This window comes from Falco punctatus (assembly GCF_963210335.1).
Source record: "Falco punctatus genome assembly, chromosome: 3".
Taxonomy (NCBI): Eukaryota; Metazoa; Chordata; class Aves; order Falconiformes; family Falconidae; genus Falco; species Falco punctatus.
Genome location: NC_137582.1, coordinates 11523536 through 11543786, shown reverse-complemented (window position 1 = coordinate 11543786; position 20251 = coordinate 11523536). Strand labels below are relative to the sequence as shown.

General features: G+C 38.5%; 1 protein-coding gene across 2 annotated transcripts in view; it reads right to left on the bottom strand.

Moving 5' to 3' along the window:
• MARCHF11 (membrane associated ring-CH-type finger 11) overlaps positions 1-20251 on the bottom strand; it is a 98082-nt gene that overhangs the window by 32468 nt on the left and 45363 nt on the right. For both annotated transcript variants that reach the window (XM_080377789.1, XM_080377790.1), the window contains one exon: positions 1614-1806. In XM_080377789.1, coding sequence (XP_080233915.1) covers positions 1614-1806 — 193 coding nt within the window. The remainder of the gene's footprint in view (positions 1-1613; positions 1807-20251) is intronic.

Below are 20251 nucleotides of genomic sequence, written 5' to 3'. Positions count from 1 at the left end.
TTTGAAAAGCAGCTACAGAACTGCATGTACTAATGTACTGAAGACTCGCCTTCTAATAGTTTACTTCTTTAGATAAATACACTAATATTTCTGATCACCCATAGCCATTCTCTACTGATCTTGAGATTAATTTGGTTTAGAGGTTTTAAGTCAAACACATGGAAAGAAATGGAAATAGTTTGAATAACTGCTTATACCAACTAGTTGATGCACAGAAAAGTAATTTTTTTACAGTTGCAAACTTTGTGAAAAGAACAGAATTCTGTATAAATTAAATATTTAGAATGCCTGAAGCACATTTTGTCTTCATTCAGTGTTTTTTTAAACAAAAGCAAAAAAACCTCAATATTGAGTGTTAAGCTGAAAAAAGTGGCGTTCAGGAATCAGCATGTAAGAGGACATGTAGCTGAGCCCTTTTTTTGTTTAAAAGCTGAGCACTTGTCATGAGTATTAGAGACCTAACTTCTGTTCATTTTTTTGTCTGAGAAGATTTGGGTTCACAGAAGGAAGCCTGTGTTCTCAAATATCCCAGAGTGGACTTCTTTCAGAAAAATAAACAGAACTGCTGATCCAGCTGAAATATAAATACTTTTACAGTAATGAGATGGCTTGAACAAAAGATGATATGGCTCTATGATCAAAGCAAAAGCCTTGATATTAGGAATCACTCTGTTTCTTTGCACCTTATTGAGTAAATTTCAGCACTGTCCTTCTGAATTCCCATATTTGAGACTGGGATAACATGAACATTGATCACTTAGAAATCTCAAAACAAATACCAGATAGCATTTGACTTCTGGATTTTCTTGGAATTGCAATTCTAAGAATGTGGTTTAATGTTTACTGCAATTATTAAACTTTTTCTGCAAATAAACAGCTATTATAACAATCAATTCAAGGTTGTTTCATCAAATATGAAATTGATTTCTATTTACATCTGGGTCTAGTATATTTTCAGAAATATCAAAACTGGTCAAAATAGCTTTGCAGTAAAAAGCGTTTTCTTTTATAAGATTTCAGCTAGAGTTAAATGACTTGAGAATTTTTAATAGTAAAGTAAGTTACTATAGTTAGCACTATTAGAGTGTTTCGTAACTGTTTATGATGTACAAAGCACTCATGCCTGTCTTCTCCGTTCTTCTCTACTAGTAGCACAGTGACCTATATAAGTCTGTGCAACTCAATTTTGGATATGTAGTTTGAAGACATCGTCAGGGGTTTCTTCTGTGCTTCATGATGGTACAACCTAATGCAAAGTAGCATCAGTAAAAGATTTGACATGTAATTTTACTAATTATTTTAATAATGTCTTTTTCATCTGTTTAACTTCCTGAATTTTGCTAGCCATCTGTTTTTTCAAGAAATTGAAATTGATTCTGTTCTCACCACTAAGATCTCAGAGAGACACTTTGATTAATCTGAGAGTAAAGCTTCTTTGGTTCTTTTCTCTTTGCAGTATTTGTAACACTGTAAAAAGCAGTATTTGCCAAAGGTATCAGCTGAGAACAAATCTGTAAAGAACTGGAGTGATCAATTAGAGTGACCAATTAGAAAAATAGATATAGTCACAGTCTTAAACCACAGTCTGTGCTGTTTAAAGATTTTGAGCTTACCTATGCATACTAGATCCATAAAACCATACATTCCATAGCAGATTTGAAAAAGGATGTCCTTTCTTTGCCATACTGCATAAGGGCTGAAGGCTGACCATAGAAGCCAAGTCACACTTGCTACTAAGAACAGAGATCCTAGGATTACAGCAACCATCTGCACTTTCTCAACCAGTGTTATAGTAATGCTTTGCCACTAAAAGAGAAACAAAGTTGCATAAGATAAAAATGTTATTGTCTGCGATTGTACATTCAACTCCACTTTTTTCCTGAAATCAGAAATTATTTTAATATTTATACATCATAGGTCTTTACTAATATCCTTGATACTGACATTTTCTATAACTTTTTTCCTATTTCATTTTTATTTAAAGTGAAACTAACAGTTGCTTCCCCATCCCCTCCAGTGTCATTATCATCACCATCTAGCTGTGAACTTCACAAGAGTTAATAGCTTCATTTCTGTTTTGAATACATAGGCAAAAAAAAAAGATTTAGTCTTAGGAACGGTACTCAGCCTTTCATATTCATGGGCTAATGAACAGAATAAAAAAAAATGTTGGGAAGACAATCTTAAGCATGTTTTAAGTTAGTGTGACAAGTTGAAAGTAACAACTTTCCTTTCCATCGCACCCCCCTAAAGTTTGAAGCCATTTTCCATTTTCCTGCTGCTCATCAGAGGAGTTCCAGACATACCAAAGGAGTTAGCTTTCTCTGCATAAACCACTGTTAACAGTACCAGAAGACACCTAGTGTGGAAGCAACCTGAAGATTCAGGGAGATAGGTAGCATGAATAATTCTTTTCAGTGCATCCCGGTTACGCCCGCCTTTCCAGGGAAGGCTTTATCCTCCATATTTAACATGACTCAGATTTATGGTGTGACAAGATTTAAATATAAAAGACTATGCTTACTGAATTCTGTCAAGATAAGAATAGAAATAAAATACTCTTGAAACAGTCACAAAAGCAAAACACAACTTAGGGAAAGGAGCATTCTAGATTACCTTTAACATATATGGTCTTTCTTGGCCATAATTGTCTAAATTAGCTTGGCAGATTCCCCGCTTTAGCCCCAGCACCTATTCCAGGCCTAGTATGCAGACTTTGTAGATTGTCATCTTTCCTGTTCCTAATTTTGAACATACCTACACACTTCTACAGTTGCAATAGTAAGCAGGTGGAGAAAGCTACTCTAGTAAGGGCTTTATTACCTCTTCTCCCGTCTGGCAATAATTTTTCCTTTTTCCTGTTTATGAAAGCTTTCTCTTTTTACCAGCAGTTGGGTACCCAGTACTGTATGATCAAAAGATGATAGAATAATTCAGGTTGCAAAGGGCTGTGGGAGGGTTTTAGTTCCACTTGCTGCTCCAAATGGGGTTAATGATGAGATCAGATCAGGTTTGCTCAGGGCTGCATTCAGTAACACCTTGAAAACCTACAAGCATTGAGACTACTCAGCATCTTCGGGCAGCCTGTTCTACTTCCTGACTGCCCTCAGGTCAAAAAATGTTTTCCTTAAAGATTATTTTTTCCTATATCCAGTCTGATCCTCTTTTGTTCCAAGCTTACACACCCTTTCTTCCATCAATAACCACTGTGAAGAGCCTGGGTGAGCAATGAGGTCCTCTGCCTCTTTCTTCTTTCAGCTTTCCCATTAACTTTTCTACTGTTGCCTCATTTGAGATCTGGTACTGCATGCCCTCTCTTGTGGCAGCCTTCTGAAGATAACAGTACAAAAAGACAGCTGTATAACGATCTGTAAACTGTAAAGAAATATTGAAATACTATCCTTTTATAATGAACTTATTAAACTCCTGCTAGCTATTTCATAGAATTTTAGAGTTTGGAATAGGGCTATTCATATTGACTTATACCTTTTTTTATGGTAAATCAACTATGGATACTCATTTGCTTTGAATTGTTTTTTATAAGATCAAGGAAGATCACTAACAAGTGATGCATGGTGGAATGGTGTGAGCTTCTCATGACTCAGACATTACTTGTACACAGAATTTAAATGTCAAGACTGAAATTCACAGAATTCTCTTTAGACTCTATAGAGCTATGTTCAACAAAAACATTTTTCATTTCTCAGCTGAAGACACATAGTGTGATTTGGCAGAAAACTGTCAAAAATACTATTGGTTACGTATCTCTTTCTATCTTCTTTCAGTATCAGTGTGAGACAGACCTTTCATACATTTTTTTAGAATGCTTGAAATCAAAATACATTTAGATGAAATAAAGTTTTAACTGTCACAAAATATTAAACTGTTGAATTCATGGAAGAAGCTGGCAATAAATTGAAAAGACTGTTATACCACTGAAATAAAAAAAAAAAAAGAGCTTTCATAGTGCAACTTCAGCAATGCAGAAGTTCCTAAATTCACTTCAGCTTATTTTGATTTTCTTTTTCTTTCTTTTTTTTTTTTTTTACACTTAGATTGCTCATAATTATTCTGCAAAGATAGTACTGAACAAAAGGAAAAGTAGTCTGAAAATTTGGGATAAGTGATGTAATATCCAGTCTAGATCTAAAGCCCATCCCTTATCCTGGTGTTGTCTTGACATCCAATTTCCATTCCTGTCTCCCACTCCAAACCTGAATCAACCACTCCTACCACCTTTTTCCATCTCATGAAGGCTTTTTTTTTAATTTCCCAAACTTTCTTTCTAGAAAAGCTTGACCTTGAAAAGTCCTAAAAAACATAGATATGATCCTCACCTCTTCCTAGCATTTTCTCAAGAATCTATTCTAGTTATTTTCCTATTCTCCTGATCAGATGAATTGTCTGTCAAGAATGCAAGCAATTGAATCTCTCAACCTCAATAAATTCGGTAATCCCAAAGATTCAGTATATTAGCATGCTACCAGCCAGGAAGGGGAGCCACCCCAAATATTGAGAAAATGCACAAGCGTTCCCACAGGTTGTAGGTCCTAACACCTTTGCCTTTAAAAAGCAAAGAACAGCTACAAAACAAGACAAACAAAACAAAAAAAAATTAAAAAATAAAACAACCAAGAACCCCAGGTCGGCTATTTTCTTCTATTACTCATCCACTTTGGCCTTGTGGTATTCACTGGCTTTCTTCTACAACAGAAACTATATTCCCCCACCTTCCTCAATATGCACTTCACAACAAGGCTTATGGAGAGGAACTGGTGTTGTGGTCACAATGTTTTCTTCTACCTGAAGTCTTACCCACAACATAGTTAATATGTGTGCGTATACACTCCGAGAGGCACCCAGAGGCAGGATACTCTTTTTCTGAGCAAGATTCTTTTTATAGGATCAAAAGCCAGTTAAATTTTATTTCATTTCCCATAATCATTCACCTTATTGTATGCCCTGTTACATGTTGTTAAAATCATTTCACCTTTTAATGTCAAATTAACAGCTTACAATAAAGAGGTCACAAAAATAATGTAGTAAAAATAATTCAGTGATAGTTAATGTTAAAAATTGCATTTAGAATTTAACAGACTGAATTATTTAACATTCTGAATCGAATGTTCTCATTATTAGTGTGTCATAATTTAAAGCCATTATTTCCACAGAAGTGTTTCTCATTTTCTTCATATAACTTGTCTCACAACTCTTAACAGCTCATCATTATAAATTATATTGTGACTTTATAATCTTTGTCATTTGCTGACTATACATTCCATAATCAGTAACAGTTATTCTAGCTAAGTATTTTGCCAAATTAGAAAAGACCTGTACAGCCTTTTAGTGTCAGCTTCTGTAAAGTACGTGGCCATATAATATAAATATTATAAGAAAGATTATCATTTTTGCTTAAAAACTAGAAATGGAAAGAAGATGTTAAATATTTTTTTATCTAGATAACTATAATAATACCATAAGTAATTTTTTCAATGAAAGATTCATTAAAACAATACTCATTTAAATGTCTATGAAATAGGATCCTACTTCATATTCCTTCCCAACATATCTGCAGTGTTATGATGTACTATGCCATCTCTGTTCCCCATGAGAAGAACACATTTTACTTTAATATACAATGATGATGAAATCTTCCTTTGAAAATGGTGCATTCATAAATAAAAAATAATTAATGCTTCTGATTTTAATGCAATATGGCCTGTCCCTTGAAAACTTCCTACACTTTTACTTCTACTGACACTTCATTATGTTTGGCTCTTTTAATCTTTTATTTACCACTGGTCTTCCTTTCATTAACCATTTAAGAGTCTATACATTAATGGTACACTATAGTTCTAATGCTGACCCCAGAAACATTGCTCCTCTTCTCTTCTAAGGGCTCTATCAAGCAGAAATACTGCATAATTTCTTATTTTTTGAGGTTGAGACTTCCAGAAGTTGAAAGAAACACATTGCTTTGATGGAATACTTGTTAAAGAATAAAGTTAACACAGTTATATGCATGTCATTATTGACATAAAGATGAATATACTAATCAGAGATCTATGATCTTTGAGATAAATCAACATTAACTTGGTGTTTTTCAATAGTGCCTTGTAAAAACCCACTGGTTATTGTAAAATACATGGCAGAACAGTGATCTAAAAAGTACTGAGATTGTGCATGTGCTTAGACTATGTTACGTGAAAAATGTCTGCAATCAAACTGCAGGTTCTCCTATATCCTTATAAAGAACGTACGAAATTTCCTTAGAGATCTCCAAATGTGTACCAGCTTCAATTGTCCCAGTTTTTAATCCACCAAAATTCCTTATACCAAAGAGCTGCTGGCAGTTACCCCACTCTGTTCTCTCAGAAACACAGCTTATTATGGACGCTGCTGACTGAGGCCTCTCATTCCCTCTAGTCATTCTGGAATGTGTATTTTATTTAAAAGTAACGGCAAATAATTGGCACTAACCTATTATAACACAATATGATTAACCTCATGACATATCAATTACATCAAAAAGTTTTTTGTTAGATTGCTCTAATTGCTCTGATTGCTAGAATCAGACAGCTCTGATGAGAAAAATTTCTTTCCTACTGTCATTCATTATGCATAATAGGATCTGCAATCTGTGTGTGAATAAAACTCTTACAACAGCAAAACAACACAACAAACTACATCTGAAATACCCTCTTCTTACTTTATCATGTTAGCAGTCTAGCTCCTTACATATTTAAGTTTTCTAACACGTTTTGCAGTAAGCACACATTGACTACATGATTTAATATGCAGTGATATTGTTAACTTATTGACGAGCCTGGATAGAGAATGCATCCTTTTGAGTACACACAGACACACAAACATTTGAAATGTCATTTTTGGCTATAAGCTTCTATTTTTATGTCTTCTATTTTGTCTTTTTTTTTTTTTTTTTTTTTTTATCAGTGCCATAAAAATTGCAGCTCACCATTAAGGCTTACCTATTTTGATAAATTATTAACACATACAGTGCCTGTAGTCATAATGCCTATTATCTTTTCACGTACCAGAAAGCTCACCAATACAGAAAGTTTGGCTTGTACGTAACTTCTCAGTCTGCTTGGAAGGCTCTATCAATATTTCACTTGGGACATTCTGAAACCGTAACATTTGCTGTGCGGGTACTGTCCATCCATGCACCACACAAGCAGTTTAGTTGATATAGTTCATGGAAGTGTTGGCTCACGTCACGTGTATGACTGAGTAGAACTTGTACACTGCAGTGGATGCATCTTGGATTTCTCAGTGCCCGGAAACCTGAGCATCCCAAGCAACGTACAAAATCTTTGCATTCTATTACATTCACCTTTCAAAATCTTACTATCAAGCAGAATAGGTTAACATTTTATCTTATGATTTTTTAAATGATACTAGAATCAAGATCTTAGACCACAAGCAGACCTGTGATGAAAACTGTATTAGTCTTACATAATTTTTTCTCCGAGAAATTATTAGTAGTTATCTTTTGGTGCAGGCCAAAAAAAATAAAAGGAACGAGGCAAGACTGCAGGGCTGTGTGACGAGCTGATGTCGCTGGCCAGACAGAGCCCTGGTGGGAACATGCAGCCACCCTGGTGCCAGCTGTGCCCTGCTCTTGCACCAGCACCGGCCGAGCACAGCTGTGGGAGGTGCGACAGAGCTCCGGAAGGGGGGTAGTAATTTGAGGAGCATCTCGGGGGGGAGAGAGAGATTATCTACTGGAATGGCACCCTGCCTTCCCTGAGGCAAGCCCAACAGGCAGACAGGACAGACAGGACAAATAACATGGAGTCATCCCTATGCTCTCTGCCTGGCTGGACATGTGTGGAGGAATGAAGGCGGGTTAATTAACATTGATAATATACAGCTGTGGGCTGGCTTCAGGGCCGGCGGGGTGGATGATGTGGATGATGTGCAGCTGTGGCTGGTTCCTGCTAAGTGGTTAAATAGCTCTAAGGGGTAGGGAAGAGGTGTAGTCAGTGGAGAGAGATGTGGAAGAAGCAGAGGGAGGAGAGAGGGTGCCCTGGATGTAGGAGAGACAAGGAGAAGGATGCAGTAGAGGCAAGAAGCAGATGGACTGGCCTGAAGAGTAGGAAGAAATAACACAGTAGGTGAACCTTTGAAACCTTGTGGGGGATTGGTGGCCGTGCCAGGGTGAAGTGTTGGAGCTACTTATTGACGTTAACCTGGTATGGGTGGTAAAAGTCTTGCTGCAGCTTGAGTTTGTTTGAGGGACAACATGCTAGTGAGGTCCTTCAGTGGAGGTAGGGAATGGAGGCCCATGCAGGTGCAAAGATGCAAATGTTAGAAACCACAAAAGCGTCTGAGAATGGTCGTGTAGGAACTAGGGCTTTTCCCGAAAAAAAAGATGGCAGGATCAACAGTCTAATTGAAGTGCATCTACACCAATGCACACAGCGTGGGCAACAAACAGGAGGAGCTGGAAGCCATTGTGCAGCAGGAAGACTATGATACAGTTGTCATCATGAAAACATGGTAGGATGGCTCACAGGAATGGAGCGCTGGCTATAAATTATTCAGAAGGGATAGGCAAGGAAGGATAGGTGGTGGGGTAGCCATGTATGTTAGGGAGTGTTTTGATTGTCTAGAGCTTAATGTTGGTAATGATAGCATTGAGTGTTTATGGGTAAGAATGAGGGGAAAGCCAACAAGGCTGATATCCTGGGGGGAGTCTGTTATAGACCACCGAGCCACAATGAAGCAGACAAAACATTCTATAAGTAGCTGGGAGAAATCTCACAGTTGCTAGCCCTTGTTCTCATGGGGGACTTCAACCTACCAGATGTCTGCTGGAAATACAACAGAAAGGTAACAGCCTAGGAAGTTCCTGGAGCATGTGGAAGACAGCTTTCTGACACAGCTGGTCAGTGAGCCAGCCAGGGAAGGCACCTACTGGACCTGTTTGTGAACAGAGAAAGATTTGTGGGTGATGTGATGGTTGGAGGCTATCTTGGGCACAGAAATCAAGAATTGGTAAAAGTCTTCAGTTCTTGGAGAAGGAAGGAGGGGGGTCAGCAGAACTGCCACCTTGTTCTTCCAGAGGGCAGGCTTTGGCCTATTTAGGAAACTGGTTGAGAGAGACCCTTGGGAGGCAGTCCTAAGGGCAAAGGTATCCAGGAAGGTTGGAGATTCTTCAAGAAAGAAATCTTAAAAGTGCAGGAGCAAGCCATCCCCCTGTGCCGAAGGATGAGCAGCAGGGAAGAAGACTGGCCTGGCTGAACAGAGAACTTTGGCTGGAACTCAGGAAAAAAAGGAGAGTTTATGACCTTTGGCAGAAGGGGCAGGCCGCTGAGGAGAGCTACAAGGGCGTCGTGGGGTTATGCAGGCAGAAAATGAGAAGGGCCAAAGCCCAGCTAGAACTTAATCTGGCTACTTCTCAAAAAGACAATAAAAAATGTTTCTACAAATGTAATAGCAACAAAAGGAGGGCTAAGGAGAATCTCCATCTTTTATTTGATGTGCGGGGAAACATAGTGAAAAAGGATGAGCAAAAGGCTGAGGTACTTAATGCTTTCTTTGCCTCAGTCTTTAATAGTAAGACCAGTTGTTCTTGGGGTACCCAGCCCTTTGAGCTGGAAGACGGGGATGGGGAGCAGAATGAAGTTATCACAATCCAAGTGGAAATGGTTAGCAAACTGCTACACCATTTAGACCCAAGTCTATGGGGCCAAATGGGATCCACCCAAGGGTACTGAGGGAGCTGGCAGAAGTGCTCACTGAGCCATTTTCAATCATCTATCAGCAGTTTCGGCTAACTGGGGAGGTCTCAGAAGACTAGAGGTTAGCCAGTGTGATGCCCATGTACAAAAAGGGCAGGAAGAAGGATCCGGGGAACTACAGGCCTGTCAGTCTGACCTTGGTGCTGGGTGAGGTTATGGAGCAGATCATATTTGGCAACATCACATAGCACATGCAGAATAACCAGGTGATCAGACCCAGCTGGTATGGGTTTATGAAAGGCAGGACCTGCTTTACTAATCTGCTCTACTACAACAAGATGATCCACTTAGTGGATGAGAAAAAGGCTGTGGATGTTGTCTACCTGGACCTTAGTAAAGCCTTTGACACCATCTCCCACAGCATTCTCCTGGAGGAACTGGCTGCTCATAGTTTGCATGGGTGCACTCTTTGCTCAGTAAAAAACTGGCTGGACAGCTGAGCCCAAAGAGTGGTGGTGAAAGGGGTTAAATCCAGTTGGCAGCTGGTCACAAGTGGTGTTCTCCAGGGCTCAGTGCTAGGACCAATTTTATATTTGTTTATATATATATATGTTTAATATCTTTATCAATGATCTGGAAGAAGGGATTGAGTGCACCCTCAGTAAGTTGCAGATGACACCATGCTGAGCAGCAGTGTTGATCTGCTTGTTGGTAGGAAGGCTCTGCAGAGGGGACTGGATGGGCTGCATTGATGGGCCAAGGCCAGTTGTATGAGGCTCAACATGGAGAAGTGCCGGGTCCTGCCCTTGGGTCACAACAGCCCCATGCAATGTGACAGGCCTGGGGCAGAGCGGCTGGAAAGCTGCCTGGGGGAAAAGGCCCTGGGGGTGCTGGCTGATGGCTGGGGGGACATGAGCCAGCAGTGCCCAGGTGGCCAAGGAGGCCAACAGCACCCTGGCTGGTATCAGAGACAGTGTGGCCAGCAGGACAAGGGAAGGGATTGTCCCCTGTACTTGGCACGGGTGAGGCTGCACCTCCAATGCAGTGGTCAGTGTTGGGCCCCTCACTGCAAGAGGGACGTTGGGGTGCGGGAGCTTGTCCAGAGACGGGCAACGGGGCTGGGGAAGGGTCTGGAGCACAAGTCTTGTGAGGAGCTGCTGAGGGAGCTGGGGTTGTTCAGCCAGGAGAAAAAGAGGCTGAGAGGAGACCTTATCACCCTCCATGACTACCTGAACTACATACTGGGGCTGTAGTGAGGTGGGTGTTAGTCTCATCTCCCAAATAACAAGTGATAGGACAAGAACAAATGGCCTCAAATTGTGCCAGGGGAGGTTTAGTTTGGATATTAGGAAAAAATTCTTCATTGGAAGGGCTGTTAAGCATTGGAACAGGCTGCCCAGGGAAATGGTTGAGTCACCATCCCTAAAAGTATTTAAAAGATACATAGATGTGGCACTTAGGGACATGGCTTAGTGGTGGACTTGGCAGTGGTAGGTTAACAGTTGCACTCAATGATCTTAAAGGTCAACCTAAACAATTCTATGATTCTATAATTTTCACTCTTTTAGAGACAGAACATGGGTACTTAGTTTTAACAGTAGATGGAGGTGAACTTCCTCTCCACATTGAGGCATTCAGAGTTTCTGGAAACATCAACTCCTGATGATTAAAGTAAGTATATTAATTCTGTCTGTTAACCCTCGGGTCTATCAGAATAAGGATTGTAATTCTATCCAGTGTCGAAAGAAAGGCTGGCCCTTTACTAATGAGCATACTTAAATCAGGCATCATTCCACAGTCTCTAATATAATACTCTCAACACCCAAAAGCATATGAAACCTGTCAAATGTCCTATCTGCACAAAGTAGTATTTTTTTCTACTTCCTGATTTCTGCTTTTCATTAACAATTGCCTGAATTCACCAGGATCAAATTCTGCCCAAAATACATATCACAAAATAATTAATACTTACGGTGTGTTATAGAGATGTATATGTGAGAAATATGTAAGGTTAAACTGTTTTCAACTAAGCTTTTGACTCCTATGAGACTCTAACCAATTAAGTTTAGCTTAATGGCTTAAGTTTGTCAGTATTTTGAACATTCCATGGACATGTTTATATTTGGGAAAGCCAGTGAATGAAAATTACCACTCTATGAGAATAAATACTATTGCTACTGCAAAGCAGGAACTGTTCAATTTCTACTGCAGCTTTAGTGGAAATACTGAGTTTCATTGCAACCTAGCTGTACTCTTGACAGCATTATCTTGAAATTAAATATGAATGAATGGAGGAAATGAAAGCCTGCCATGGTTGTTGCATTCTCTGCAACTTAAAGATGACCTGCAAAATTAAACTGAAAACAGCTCAAGCATAGACTGTCATGTTATGGATAGGTCCGCATTGCTGGAAGAACACTGAAAAAAACCAACTATTCATGCTAATTACTCAGAGGAAGTATCTCAGCAAGATTATAAATCAGCTGTGTGAAGGACATATTAACAATTTTCATGCCACTTAGTCATTTAGGAGGGTTAACCATGTTGTGTCTATACAACTCCGTACTTCTCTTTGGACAGAAACAGATGGTATCAGAAAGGATTCTGGAGTTCCTTTTTCCTTCCCCCCTGGGAAAGGAGCTGTTAGCTAAATTCTAGCTGAAACTTTTGAATACTTTTAATTAAAAAAAGATTCTGAGCATGAGGATAAGATTGTGCAGCTCATGCTATTAATGCATTCACTAAAGATGTGTAAAATTGCTCAGCATGGAGGGACAGAACTAACCTCTTCTAAAAAAATGCCCTGGCCACCAGTCAGTATGTAGAGTGATCATCTGTTCTTGATCATTCCTGATGATGTCTTCTTGTCAACCTTATTGAAAGTATTTAAGTACTAATTCCAGTTCATTTACTAAAACTCACATTTCATCTGCTAACTGGATTTCCTGGAAGTGCAGGCTATTCATTCTGTCTTTTTGACTCTATGAATAATTAAATTTTTACAACCCATACAGGAGGAAGCACTGATAGTTTAGAGACCCTGACTCAAACCCATTGTTCAACTGAGTTCAAGCAAGGTTTTAAACTTCATCTCTAAAGATACTATTTTAATAACTGAGATTTACGTGGTATTCAGGATATTCAATAGTGGAAATCCTTCCAAGTAATTTATTGGAACACTTCCAGTTCCCATACAATACATAGATGTTCAATGAACCGAAGACAAAGCAAATGAAATTGATTATTCACATCACCTCCACAGGGATGAGTAGGGAGATTTTAGTATAGTGCAAAGCATCAGGAACGACCTCTGACTCTGGCCTATTTCAGTGGGTTCTGGATGCTGAAAAATAGGCCACGGAAAGGCCGTTCCTGGAAAAGAACCATATAAATTATATGAAGGTGGAAGAAATGCCATGCAATTGGAATTTTATAGTTCAAAGTTCCCAGTTCATTGAGACTTAAAGAAAGCTCTTCTCAAGCATTTAAGTAATGTAAAAGGAGTAGAAAATGCTAAGTATGAATGTGTTTTTCCAACCACAAATTGATGGTTAGATGATGGAGCCAAAGAATGTAGATGTACGAACAAATTCAATTGGATAAGGAGAGTTAAGAAGTTGTAAAGCATCAATTACCAACATTTTGTTTAAAGTACACAGTACTTGCTGCTTTCCACTATCTGCTTCTAGGCAGTCTATGAAACCAAAGACATGAAATTCAAGTAGTGTATCACCATCTCTTGTCACTGGATTCCCCTGCATCCTGCGGCAACAATATTCACAGCTGAGAATCAGGGAGATCACAACAATTCTGGCACAAAACAACTCTGTACCCCTGGTTAGGCACAGGATCTGAAGAAGTGCCTTCACTGTCTGGTCTTCTTATTGCTATACAGCAATGATGTGTTTCAGCAGTGAAGGGTACAACCTCACCAGAAAACAACTGAGTACAAATACTGGCCTCTGACCTTTTTGGCCCTGAACAAAAATAATTCACAGAATGGGATCAGAATTTTCATTTGAAGATCTCGAAGATGCACAACATGAGGGAAGAGACAATTCTGATTTCATGAGCTGCTTTGTAAGATATAAAACAAAGGAAACCAGACTTGGGGGGGCAACAAAAAGACTAAAGAAACATATCCTGAGTTCAGAGGTAAGGTTGCTGCCTTGTCTAATCCCTAAGCAAGATTGTGTGTATCTTGGGTGAAGGTCACAAGGCAGGATGATAATGTATTAAAGGCAGGATACCAATGTGTTATTTACTAGCATGTAATTACGAAGACAACAATCCTGGGTTCTGGCTTGTACATATTCTGGCAGAGCCTGCTCTAAAAGTCAATTAGAATGTAATTAATTAGATTAGTGAATCAATTAAATTGCTAATTTAATTGATTACAGAATCAATAAATCTTCACTTGAAGACAATGTAGTTGTAATTATAAAATTTTAGACTGTGCAATTGAATAAGTTAAATACATACTGCTTGAAAATTTGGCCCAATAGAAACTTTAACTTATTTATTGTAATTGTTTTATACATTTCATATGTATAATAATTAAAACTTAATATAAAAAGATGCATGATACATTTATAAGAATTAATATAATGTATGTTTACTACAGTCAGCAATAATTAAGTTATTAATTTAAAATTTTGCTGTTTATTAGATTTTTAAAAGTAATTTGCCTTAGTTTTCTCAGGTACTGCTACATAATCACTAAACTACAGAGTAGTAGGTACTGCTGTTTGAATGAGTAATCAATTTTTTTCTAATAGTTTGGGGTAGCCATGATTTTGATCACCCAGTTACTTGTAAGACTCCATTTTTAAGATCTGGAAACATCTAAAATGTAGTGTTTAATTACAGCAACTGATTTAGATACTAAGTATCATCAAATATGATAGCTCTATCTGTAAAAAAAGAAAATAGTTGCCTTTATAGCCTACGCAACACCAGAAACTCTATTTTTCTATCTAATCATATCATGAATATGTCTGAAATCCCTTGGAGTAATTACATTAAATAGCACAATATGCTTTTGAACACTGAAAATACCTAGCTTTCTGACTTATGTTGTGCATCCGAATTCATAGTACTGCAAGAAGCAATAGTTAGAATATCAAAACCTGCAGTATTTATTAATATCATTGTGTTTGAAAACCCCTGGACTATAAATTGTTCTTGGCTTAATGGTGCTTATATGACTTACACATAACCCCTGTACCATCTCTTGCAGTACAAATGCAGACATAAAAATAAAAATACCCCCAGTTTCTCTCAAATATAAGAATCACTTGAGAGAATGAAAGATATATATGTGCTGTCCATATGGAAAACATGCTTATCAAAGAACCACTTACTCTTCTGCAAATTGTCGTTCAAGTTTATGTCTATAAACACAGTCACTTTTTTTGACTCGTGACTATTGTGTTGTATGTATGTTGGAGGTATTGGTATAGTCATATCATGTATGACGGAGGTATTGGTCTTTTCAGAACAGCAGCTCTCAGATTGCTCTGTCCTACAGTCAGCACTATTTCTGGATTCCTTAACAATATTAACAATAACACTTGAGCTCTGATGGAATTATTCAGGGCACTCTTGGAAAAACATCTTCATAGCTGTCTAGGATATAAGCCCTGAAACAAGTTGTTATCCACTTGGAAAAATTTTTGCACATAGACCATGCCCTTTTTGACCTCTCTGAAATGGACAGAAACAGGCAAGTAGATCTTCAAATGGCCCTGGTTCTACCATTGTAGTAAGACAAAAATTTATTGATATCCAAAGTTTGTAAGCACCTCATCCTTACAACGATGATGCCTAATGAAAAAAGCAGGGAAGGTTTCTCCATTTCAGATGGAATTCTCACTCACTCACTAGACTCTGAGAAACATCAAGACTGTAAGATGAGAAAACGCAGGGCATCTAAGACTGGTGAGTGCAGACAGAGAATGCAACATGTGTCAGCACTGTGAAATAACTAGTATAAGATCTCATAGCTCAAGGCACGCGAAGAGATAACTGGCTCAGATATGGGAAGGGGAGGACCTAATACTCTTCTCCAGGTAGGTTTGCCCAGTCAGACTTGGCTGACTGTTAATAACTTACCCAGAATCCAGCTCTGAAGTAGAGAATATTGTCTATGGCTCAATATCCAAAAAAATTATATGAAGAAAAATATCAGGAAAATGGCCAGTATTCTGACACCAACAACGGACAACTTTTGCTGTGCTGTAGTGAAAAGAACCCTTTATGCTGTATTGGCCTTAACTCATATTGGATCGTAAGGGAGAGATCAAAGGAAGGAATCGTCATTTCTCCAGTCAGGGAACTGGGAATGAGTGGGCAGCCTCAGTGCTGAAGGAGAAAGGTTGGTATTTTTTTTGTGACTGTGAAAACAAGCGTCAGTAACTTTCCAATAGAAGAACAGCTTTTAGAATGCCACTTTTGGATGCCTGCTCATGGTCCACCTAAGTGAAACAGCTCAGGCTCTCAGCCAACACGTTAACTAAGTCCAGTGGTGGAATTCTCCAGCAGGCAGCTAAGCAGCTGCTATTCTGGACACACAACACCCTGCAGAAATGCTGAGTGCCACAGACAGACTGAGCAGTTGGATAGCGGCCTTCTAGCACATACAGAAATTTTCAGAAAGTCCTTTGTTTTATTAATAAAAATAATCATGAGAGATGCAAATTAATCACCCCTTCAGAGCAATGCAAATTCCAAAATTAATCTGAGTTTTTAAATGAAGTTATTTAACTACATAAAGTAATTTTCTTTTTCATATCATAAAACATTCTACAAAACCTTCTTTCTCCTTAAGAGGACCTACAGGAAAGATAGGGAGTGTAGTGAGAGGATGAGGTTTAATGGTTTTCAACCGAAAGAGCGTAGATTTAAATTGGATATGAGGAAGAAATTCTTTACTGTGAGGGTGGTGAGGCACCAGAACAGGTTGCCCAGAGAATCTGTGGCTGCCCCATCCCTGGAAGCGTTCAGGCCAGGCTGGATGGGGCTTTGAGCAACTTCATCTAGTGGAAGGTGTCCCCGCCCATGGCAGCAGGGGATGGAACTAGATGATCTTTAAGTCCCCTTCCAACCCAAACCATCCTATGATTTTATGATTCCCCTAAAGTGAATTGAATGAAGCCTTGATTACCAGAAGAAAAAAAAAAAAAAAGAAAAAGACAGTGTAACTCCTGCTGAAGCAGGTCTCTATTCCAAGAATCTTCCTGACTTCTGTCACAATACTGGAAAAGGAGTGGTCAGTATAGTTACTGGGGGGAGTAGAGAAATAGTGACAAATTTAATGTCATAACTAAGGGTCACATCCTTAAGAATTCATATACCAGAAGCAGCAATGGTTCAGTACTTAGATAACCCGGCCAATTCATCAGCAGAGTTAAGAAAAGATAGAAAGGAAGGAGAGAGTGATGCTGGGACAAAGGCATGGCTTCTTAGTCACACTTGAGATATGCAGGGTTCAAGAGGGCATATGACTGTGGAAATACTAGGTGATTTTTAAGTAAACAGACTTGAAGCCTGTACCTCTGGACCCAAATGAGGAAGAAAGGAACCTTTAAGGTTATCATGAGGACCTGATGCATGACAGTTGTACCATGAAGAAAAGGATTCACTTGTGTCACGTGATAAATACCAAGACATCACAGGGTAACTTTAAACTACTGAAACTACTTTCTCTTCTGAAATAGGCTAGGCTAGAAGACTGAAGTGGCTGGGTTCACAACGATTGTATCAGTGACATATCTACAAAAGCCTGAGGGAAAGGTCCAGAGGAAAGAGAAGTTTCTCAAATCCCCACAGCCATAAACTCTCTCCCATGAACGCACAGCAGCTTTTCCACAAATTTCTATACATTCAATTACATGGTAACAATATTGACTCTCAGTGGAGAAACTCTGAAGCAGGTACATTTCCCTAGAATATTCATCAATTTCATGTATTTTCTAGATCTTTTATGCAAGGCTATAGGAAGGAAAGGGCAGACTGAAGCAGAAGATTTTGAAATCCCGAAGATGCATTTGATGATCTTCTCCTTATCATCCACTGAGCAGTAGACAATACAAAGACCTTTCCCTGAAGTTTGACAGATATCAGAAGGCATCAGTAATTAATCAAACTTCTATTTGGTGCAAGCACCCAGAAAGCAATGAGATGATATGCAATACTCTGTAAATGCTACTGGAGGAGAAAGTGACGCTCTTCATAAAGTCTCAGCAGAATTTAAAGTTATCATTGTACATTTAAATACAGGCAAATTGTCCTTTTGGGAAGGTGACGCTGAACGGAGCTTCTGATGATTCTCGTGGTCGCTAAAGAAGGAATTTATGTGGAGGACAGTGTTGCAAGTGCAGGAAAAGGCTGGAAGCATAAGACTCTTATATTCTATTCATATTATTCCGATATGAAACAGTGAGCTCACATCAGCTGTTATGCTGATTCTTTCAAGCAAAATATGTTGTATTGCTTTCCTCCTATGAAACAGCAGCTCTGAAATTGAGATGCAGAATTTAGTCATCCAAGGAGGAACACAATGTGCTGGGAGTAACCACAAGTTATAGTAGATTGTAAATTGCAGACTGCTTAGATAATAGCAATGAAAGATACATAAAGCATTCCATTAAGAAGTAGACTGTCTGTCTGTTCTTGCCTGGTGAGCACAGGGAGCTTCCTTCATATGAAAGGAGAGAAGGCATACTGAAGTTTATTCTTATTTCCTACAGATACTGTTTCCTGGATGCCAATTTTATGGAATTTGCCTTTTTAAATATCCTTTTAGCACTTGGAATACTCTTCCAGCATTAGCAAAATAGCTAAATGCACATGAAGCTACCAAGTATTTCATCTTGATGGTAAGGTTCACGACTTTCTGAAACTACTAGGAATTATTTTTTTATTATATCTGTTCTTTGGGCATAAAAGATATGAGAAATGAGCCCTAGCTTTAGCTCAGGAAATAGCCTCCATCCAATAATATACTTTATTTGGGTATCAATATGATGTATTCCTGTGCTGGAAATTTGCTTATCACAGAAATGGCAAAATTCAAGACTGTCCTGGAGGGAAGGCACTGCTAGAAAAATATGCAAAAACATGGGGGGGTGGGGGGTGGAGCGCGGGGGGCAGAATAATAAGGAGAAAGGAAACAGCATGTGGCTAAAACTGGAATAGTCATTCTCCATCAGCTTTACTGAAATGTAAACAAAAGAAGCAGGAAAAAGAAATGTAGAAATAAAGAAAATAAAAGGGAAAGATGAAATAGTTTAAAACTAAAAGCAAAGAACCCTATGGAAAAAGTCATGCAGGCAAAACTCACAATGAGAGTGCTCTGACTCAGACAAATACTTCAAAAGAACTGAGGTCAAATTGTTCTTTCGCTGTTGCACTGCTGGCATGAAAGGAGGAAGGGGCTGCCCTCTGCACATTGCTGAAGCAGTAAGAAAGACTTCACTGAATACTAAATATCCAATTTGAATCTATATATGGGACAAACATTTAAAAAAAATCGAAGTGCAGTAGGTGTAAAAGCTGTCTCCCCAGTTGAACGCTTTAAGAAAGAAGTATGTTAGCACAACTGTCAGTCATTCAGATGAAGCACTGAAGACCAATGCAAACTGACCAACATTCAAACCCAAGAAGCATTAAAAGGAAGTTTCAAAATGAATTTAATAAAACTTTCTTTGACAAATTTCAGTTGTGGAAAAAACTACAGTGGCACTTCACAGTTGACACAGCATGACTGGTAGAGAAGTCAGGAGGTTATGACAGTACTTGGAGCTCAGGGCTGGCTACTTACATTGTCAAATAAGCATGAGCTAAGGAATCATAGATAAGAGGTATAAAAGCAGTACACTAGCATTTATTAACAAGTTTTCATATTAATAGAAGCAGCATGCTGGAACAACCAGTGCTTGATTACAAAGTTTTTCACTAGTCTCTGTTGATAGGAATTAAAGACCTGAATAATCAGGATTTTGGACTTAAGATGAAAAGACAAAAATTTGCATCTGAAAAACTCACAAATCATTCATCACTAAATAAATCTCATCAATTTTAGGCTAGAAGATCAAGTTGTTGGTAAAGTATCCAATCAAACAGACAAAAAAATTGCAAAACCCAGGAACTCAAAGGTTCCTCAAAGCAGGTCCCTTAAGCCTTGCATTTTTACTTAGATAGCCTAAGCATTTAAAATGGCAGTAACTATGTATATGTAGCAATCTTGATTCCCATTCACACTGCTTCACACTGCCCTTTACTTTTGGATGTATTTTTCTAATGGAATCTGCTGTACATACATTGTTTATCCTTATAATTCCAGTAATAACTGCTACTCAAGATATTTTGAAAACCTACTCCAAATAACAGCCTGGCACCATGTTTCATGCTAGTCATTTTGTTCCATGAAAACCTTAGGTGCAAAGGAATCCAACTTAATCCACTATTTAATACACCAAATTAATGACACTTTTAAAATCTATATCTATATACCTTACTACTAGATCAGGATGACACTTGTA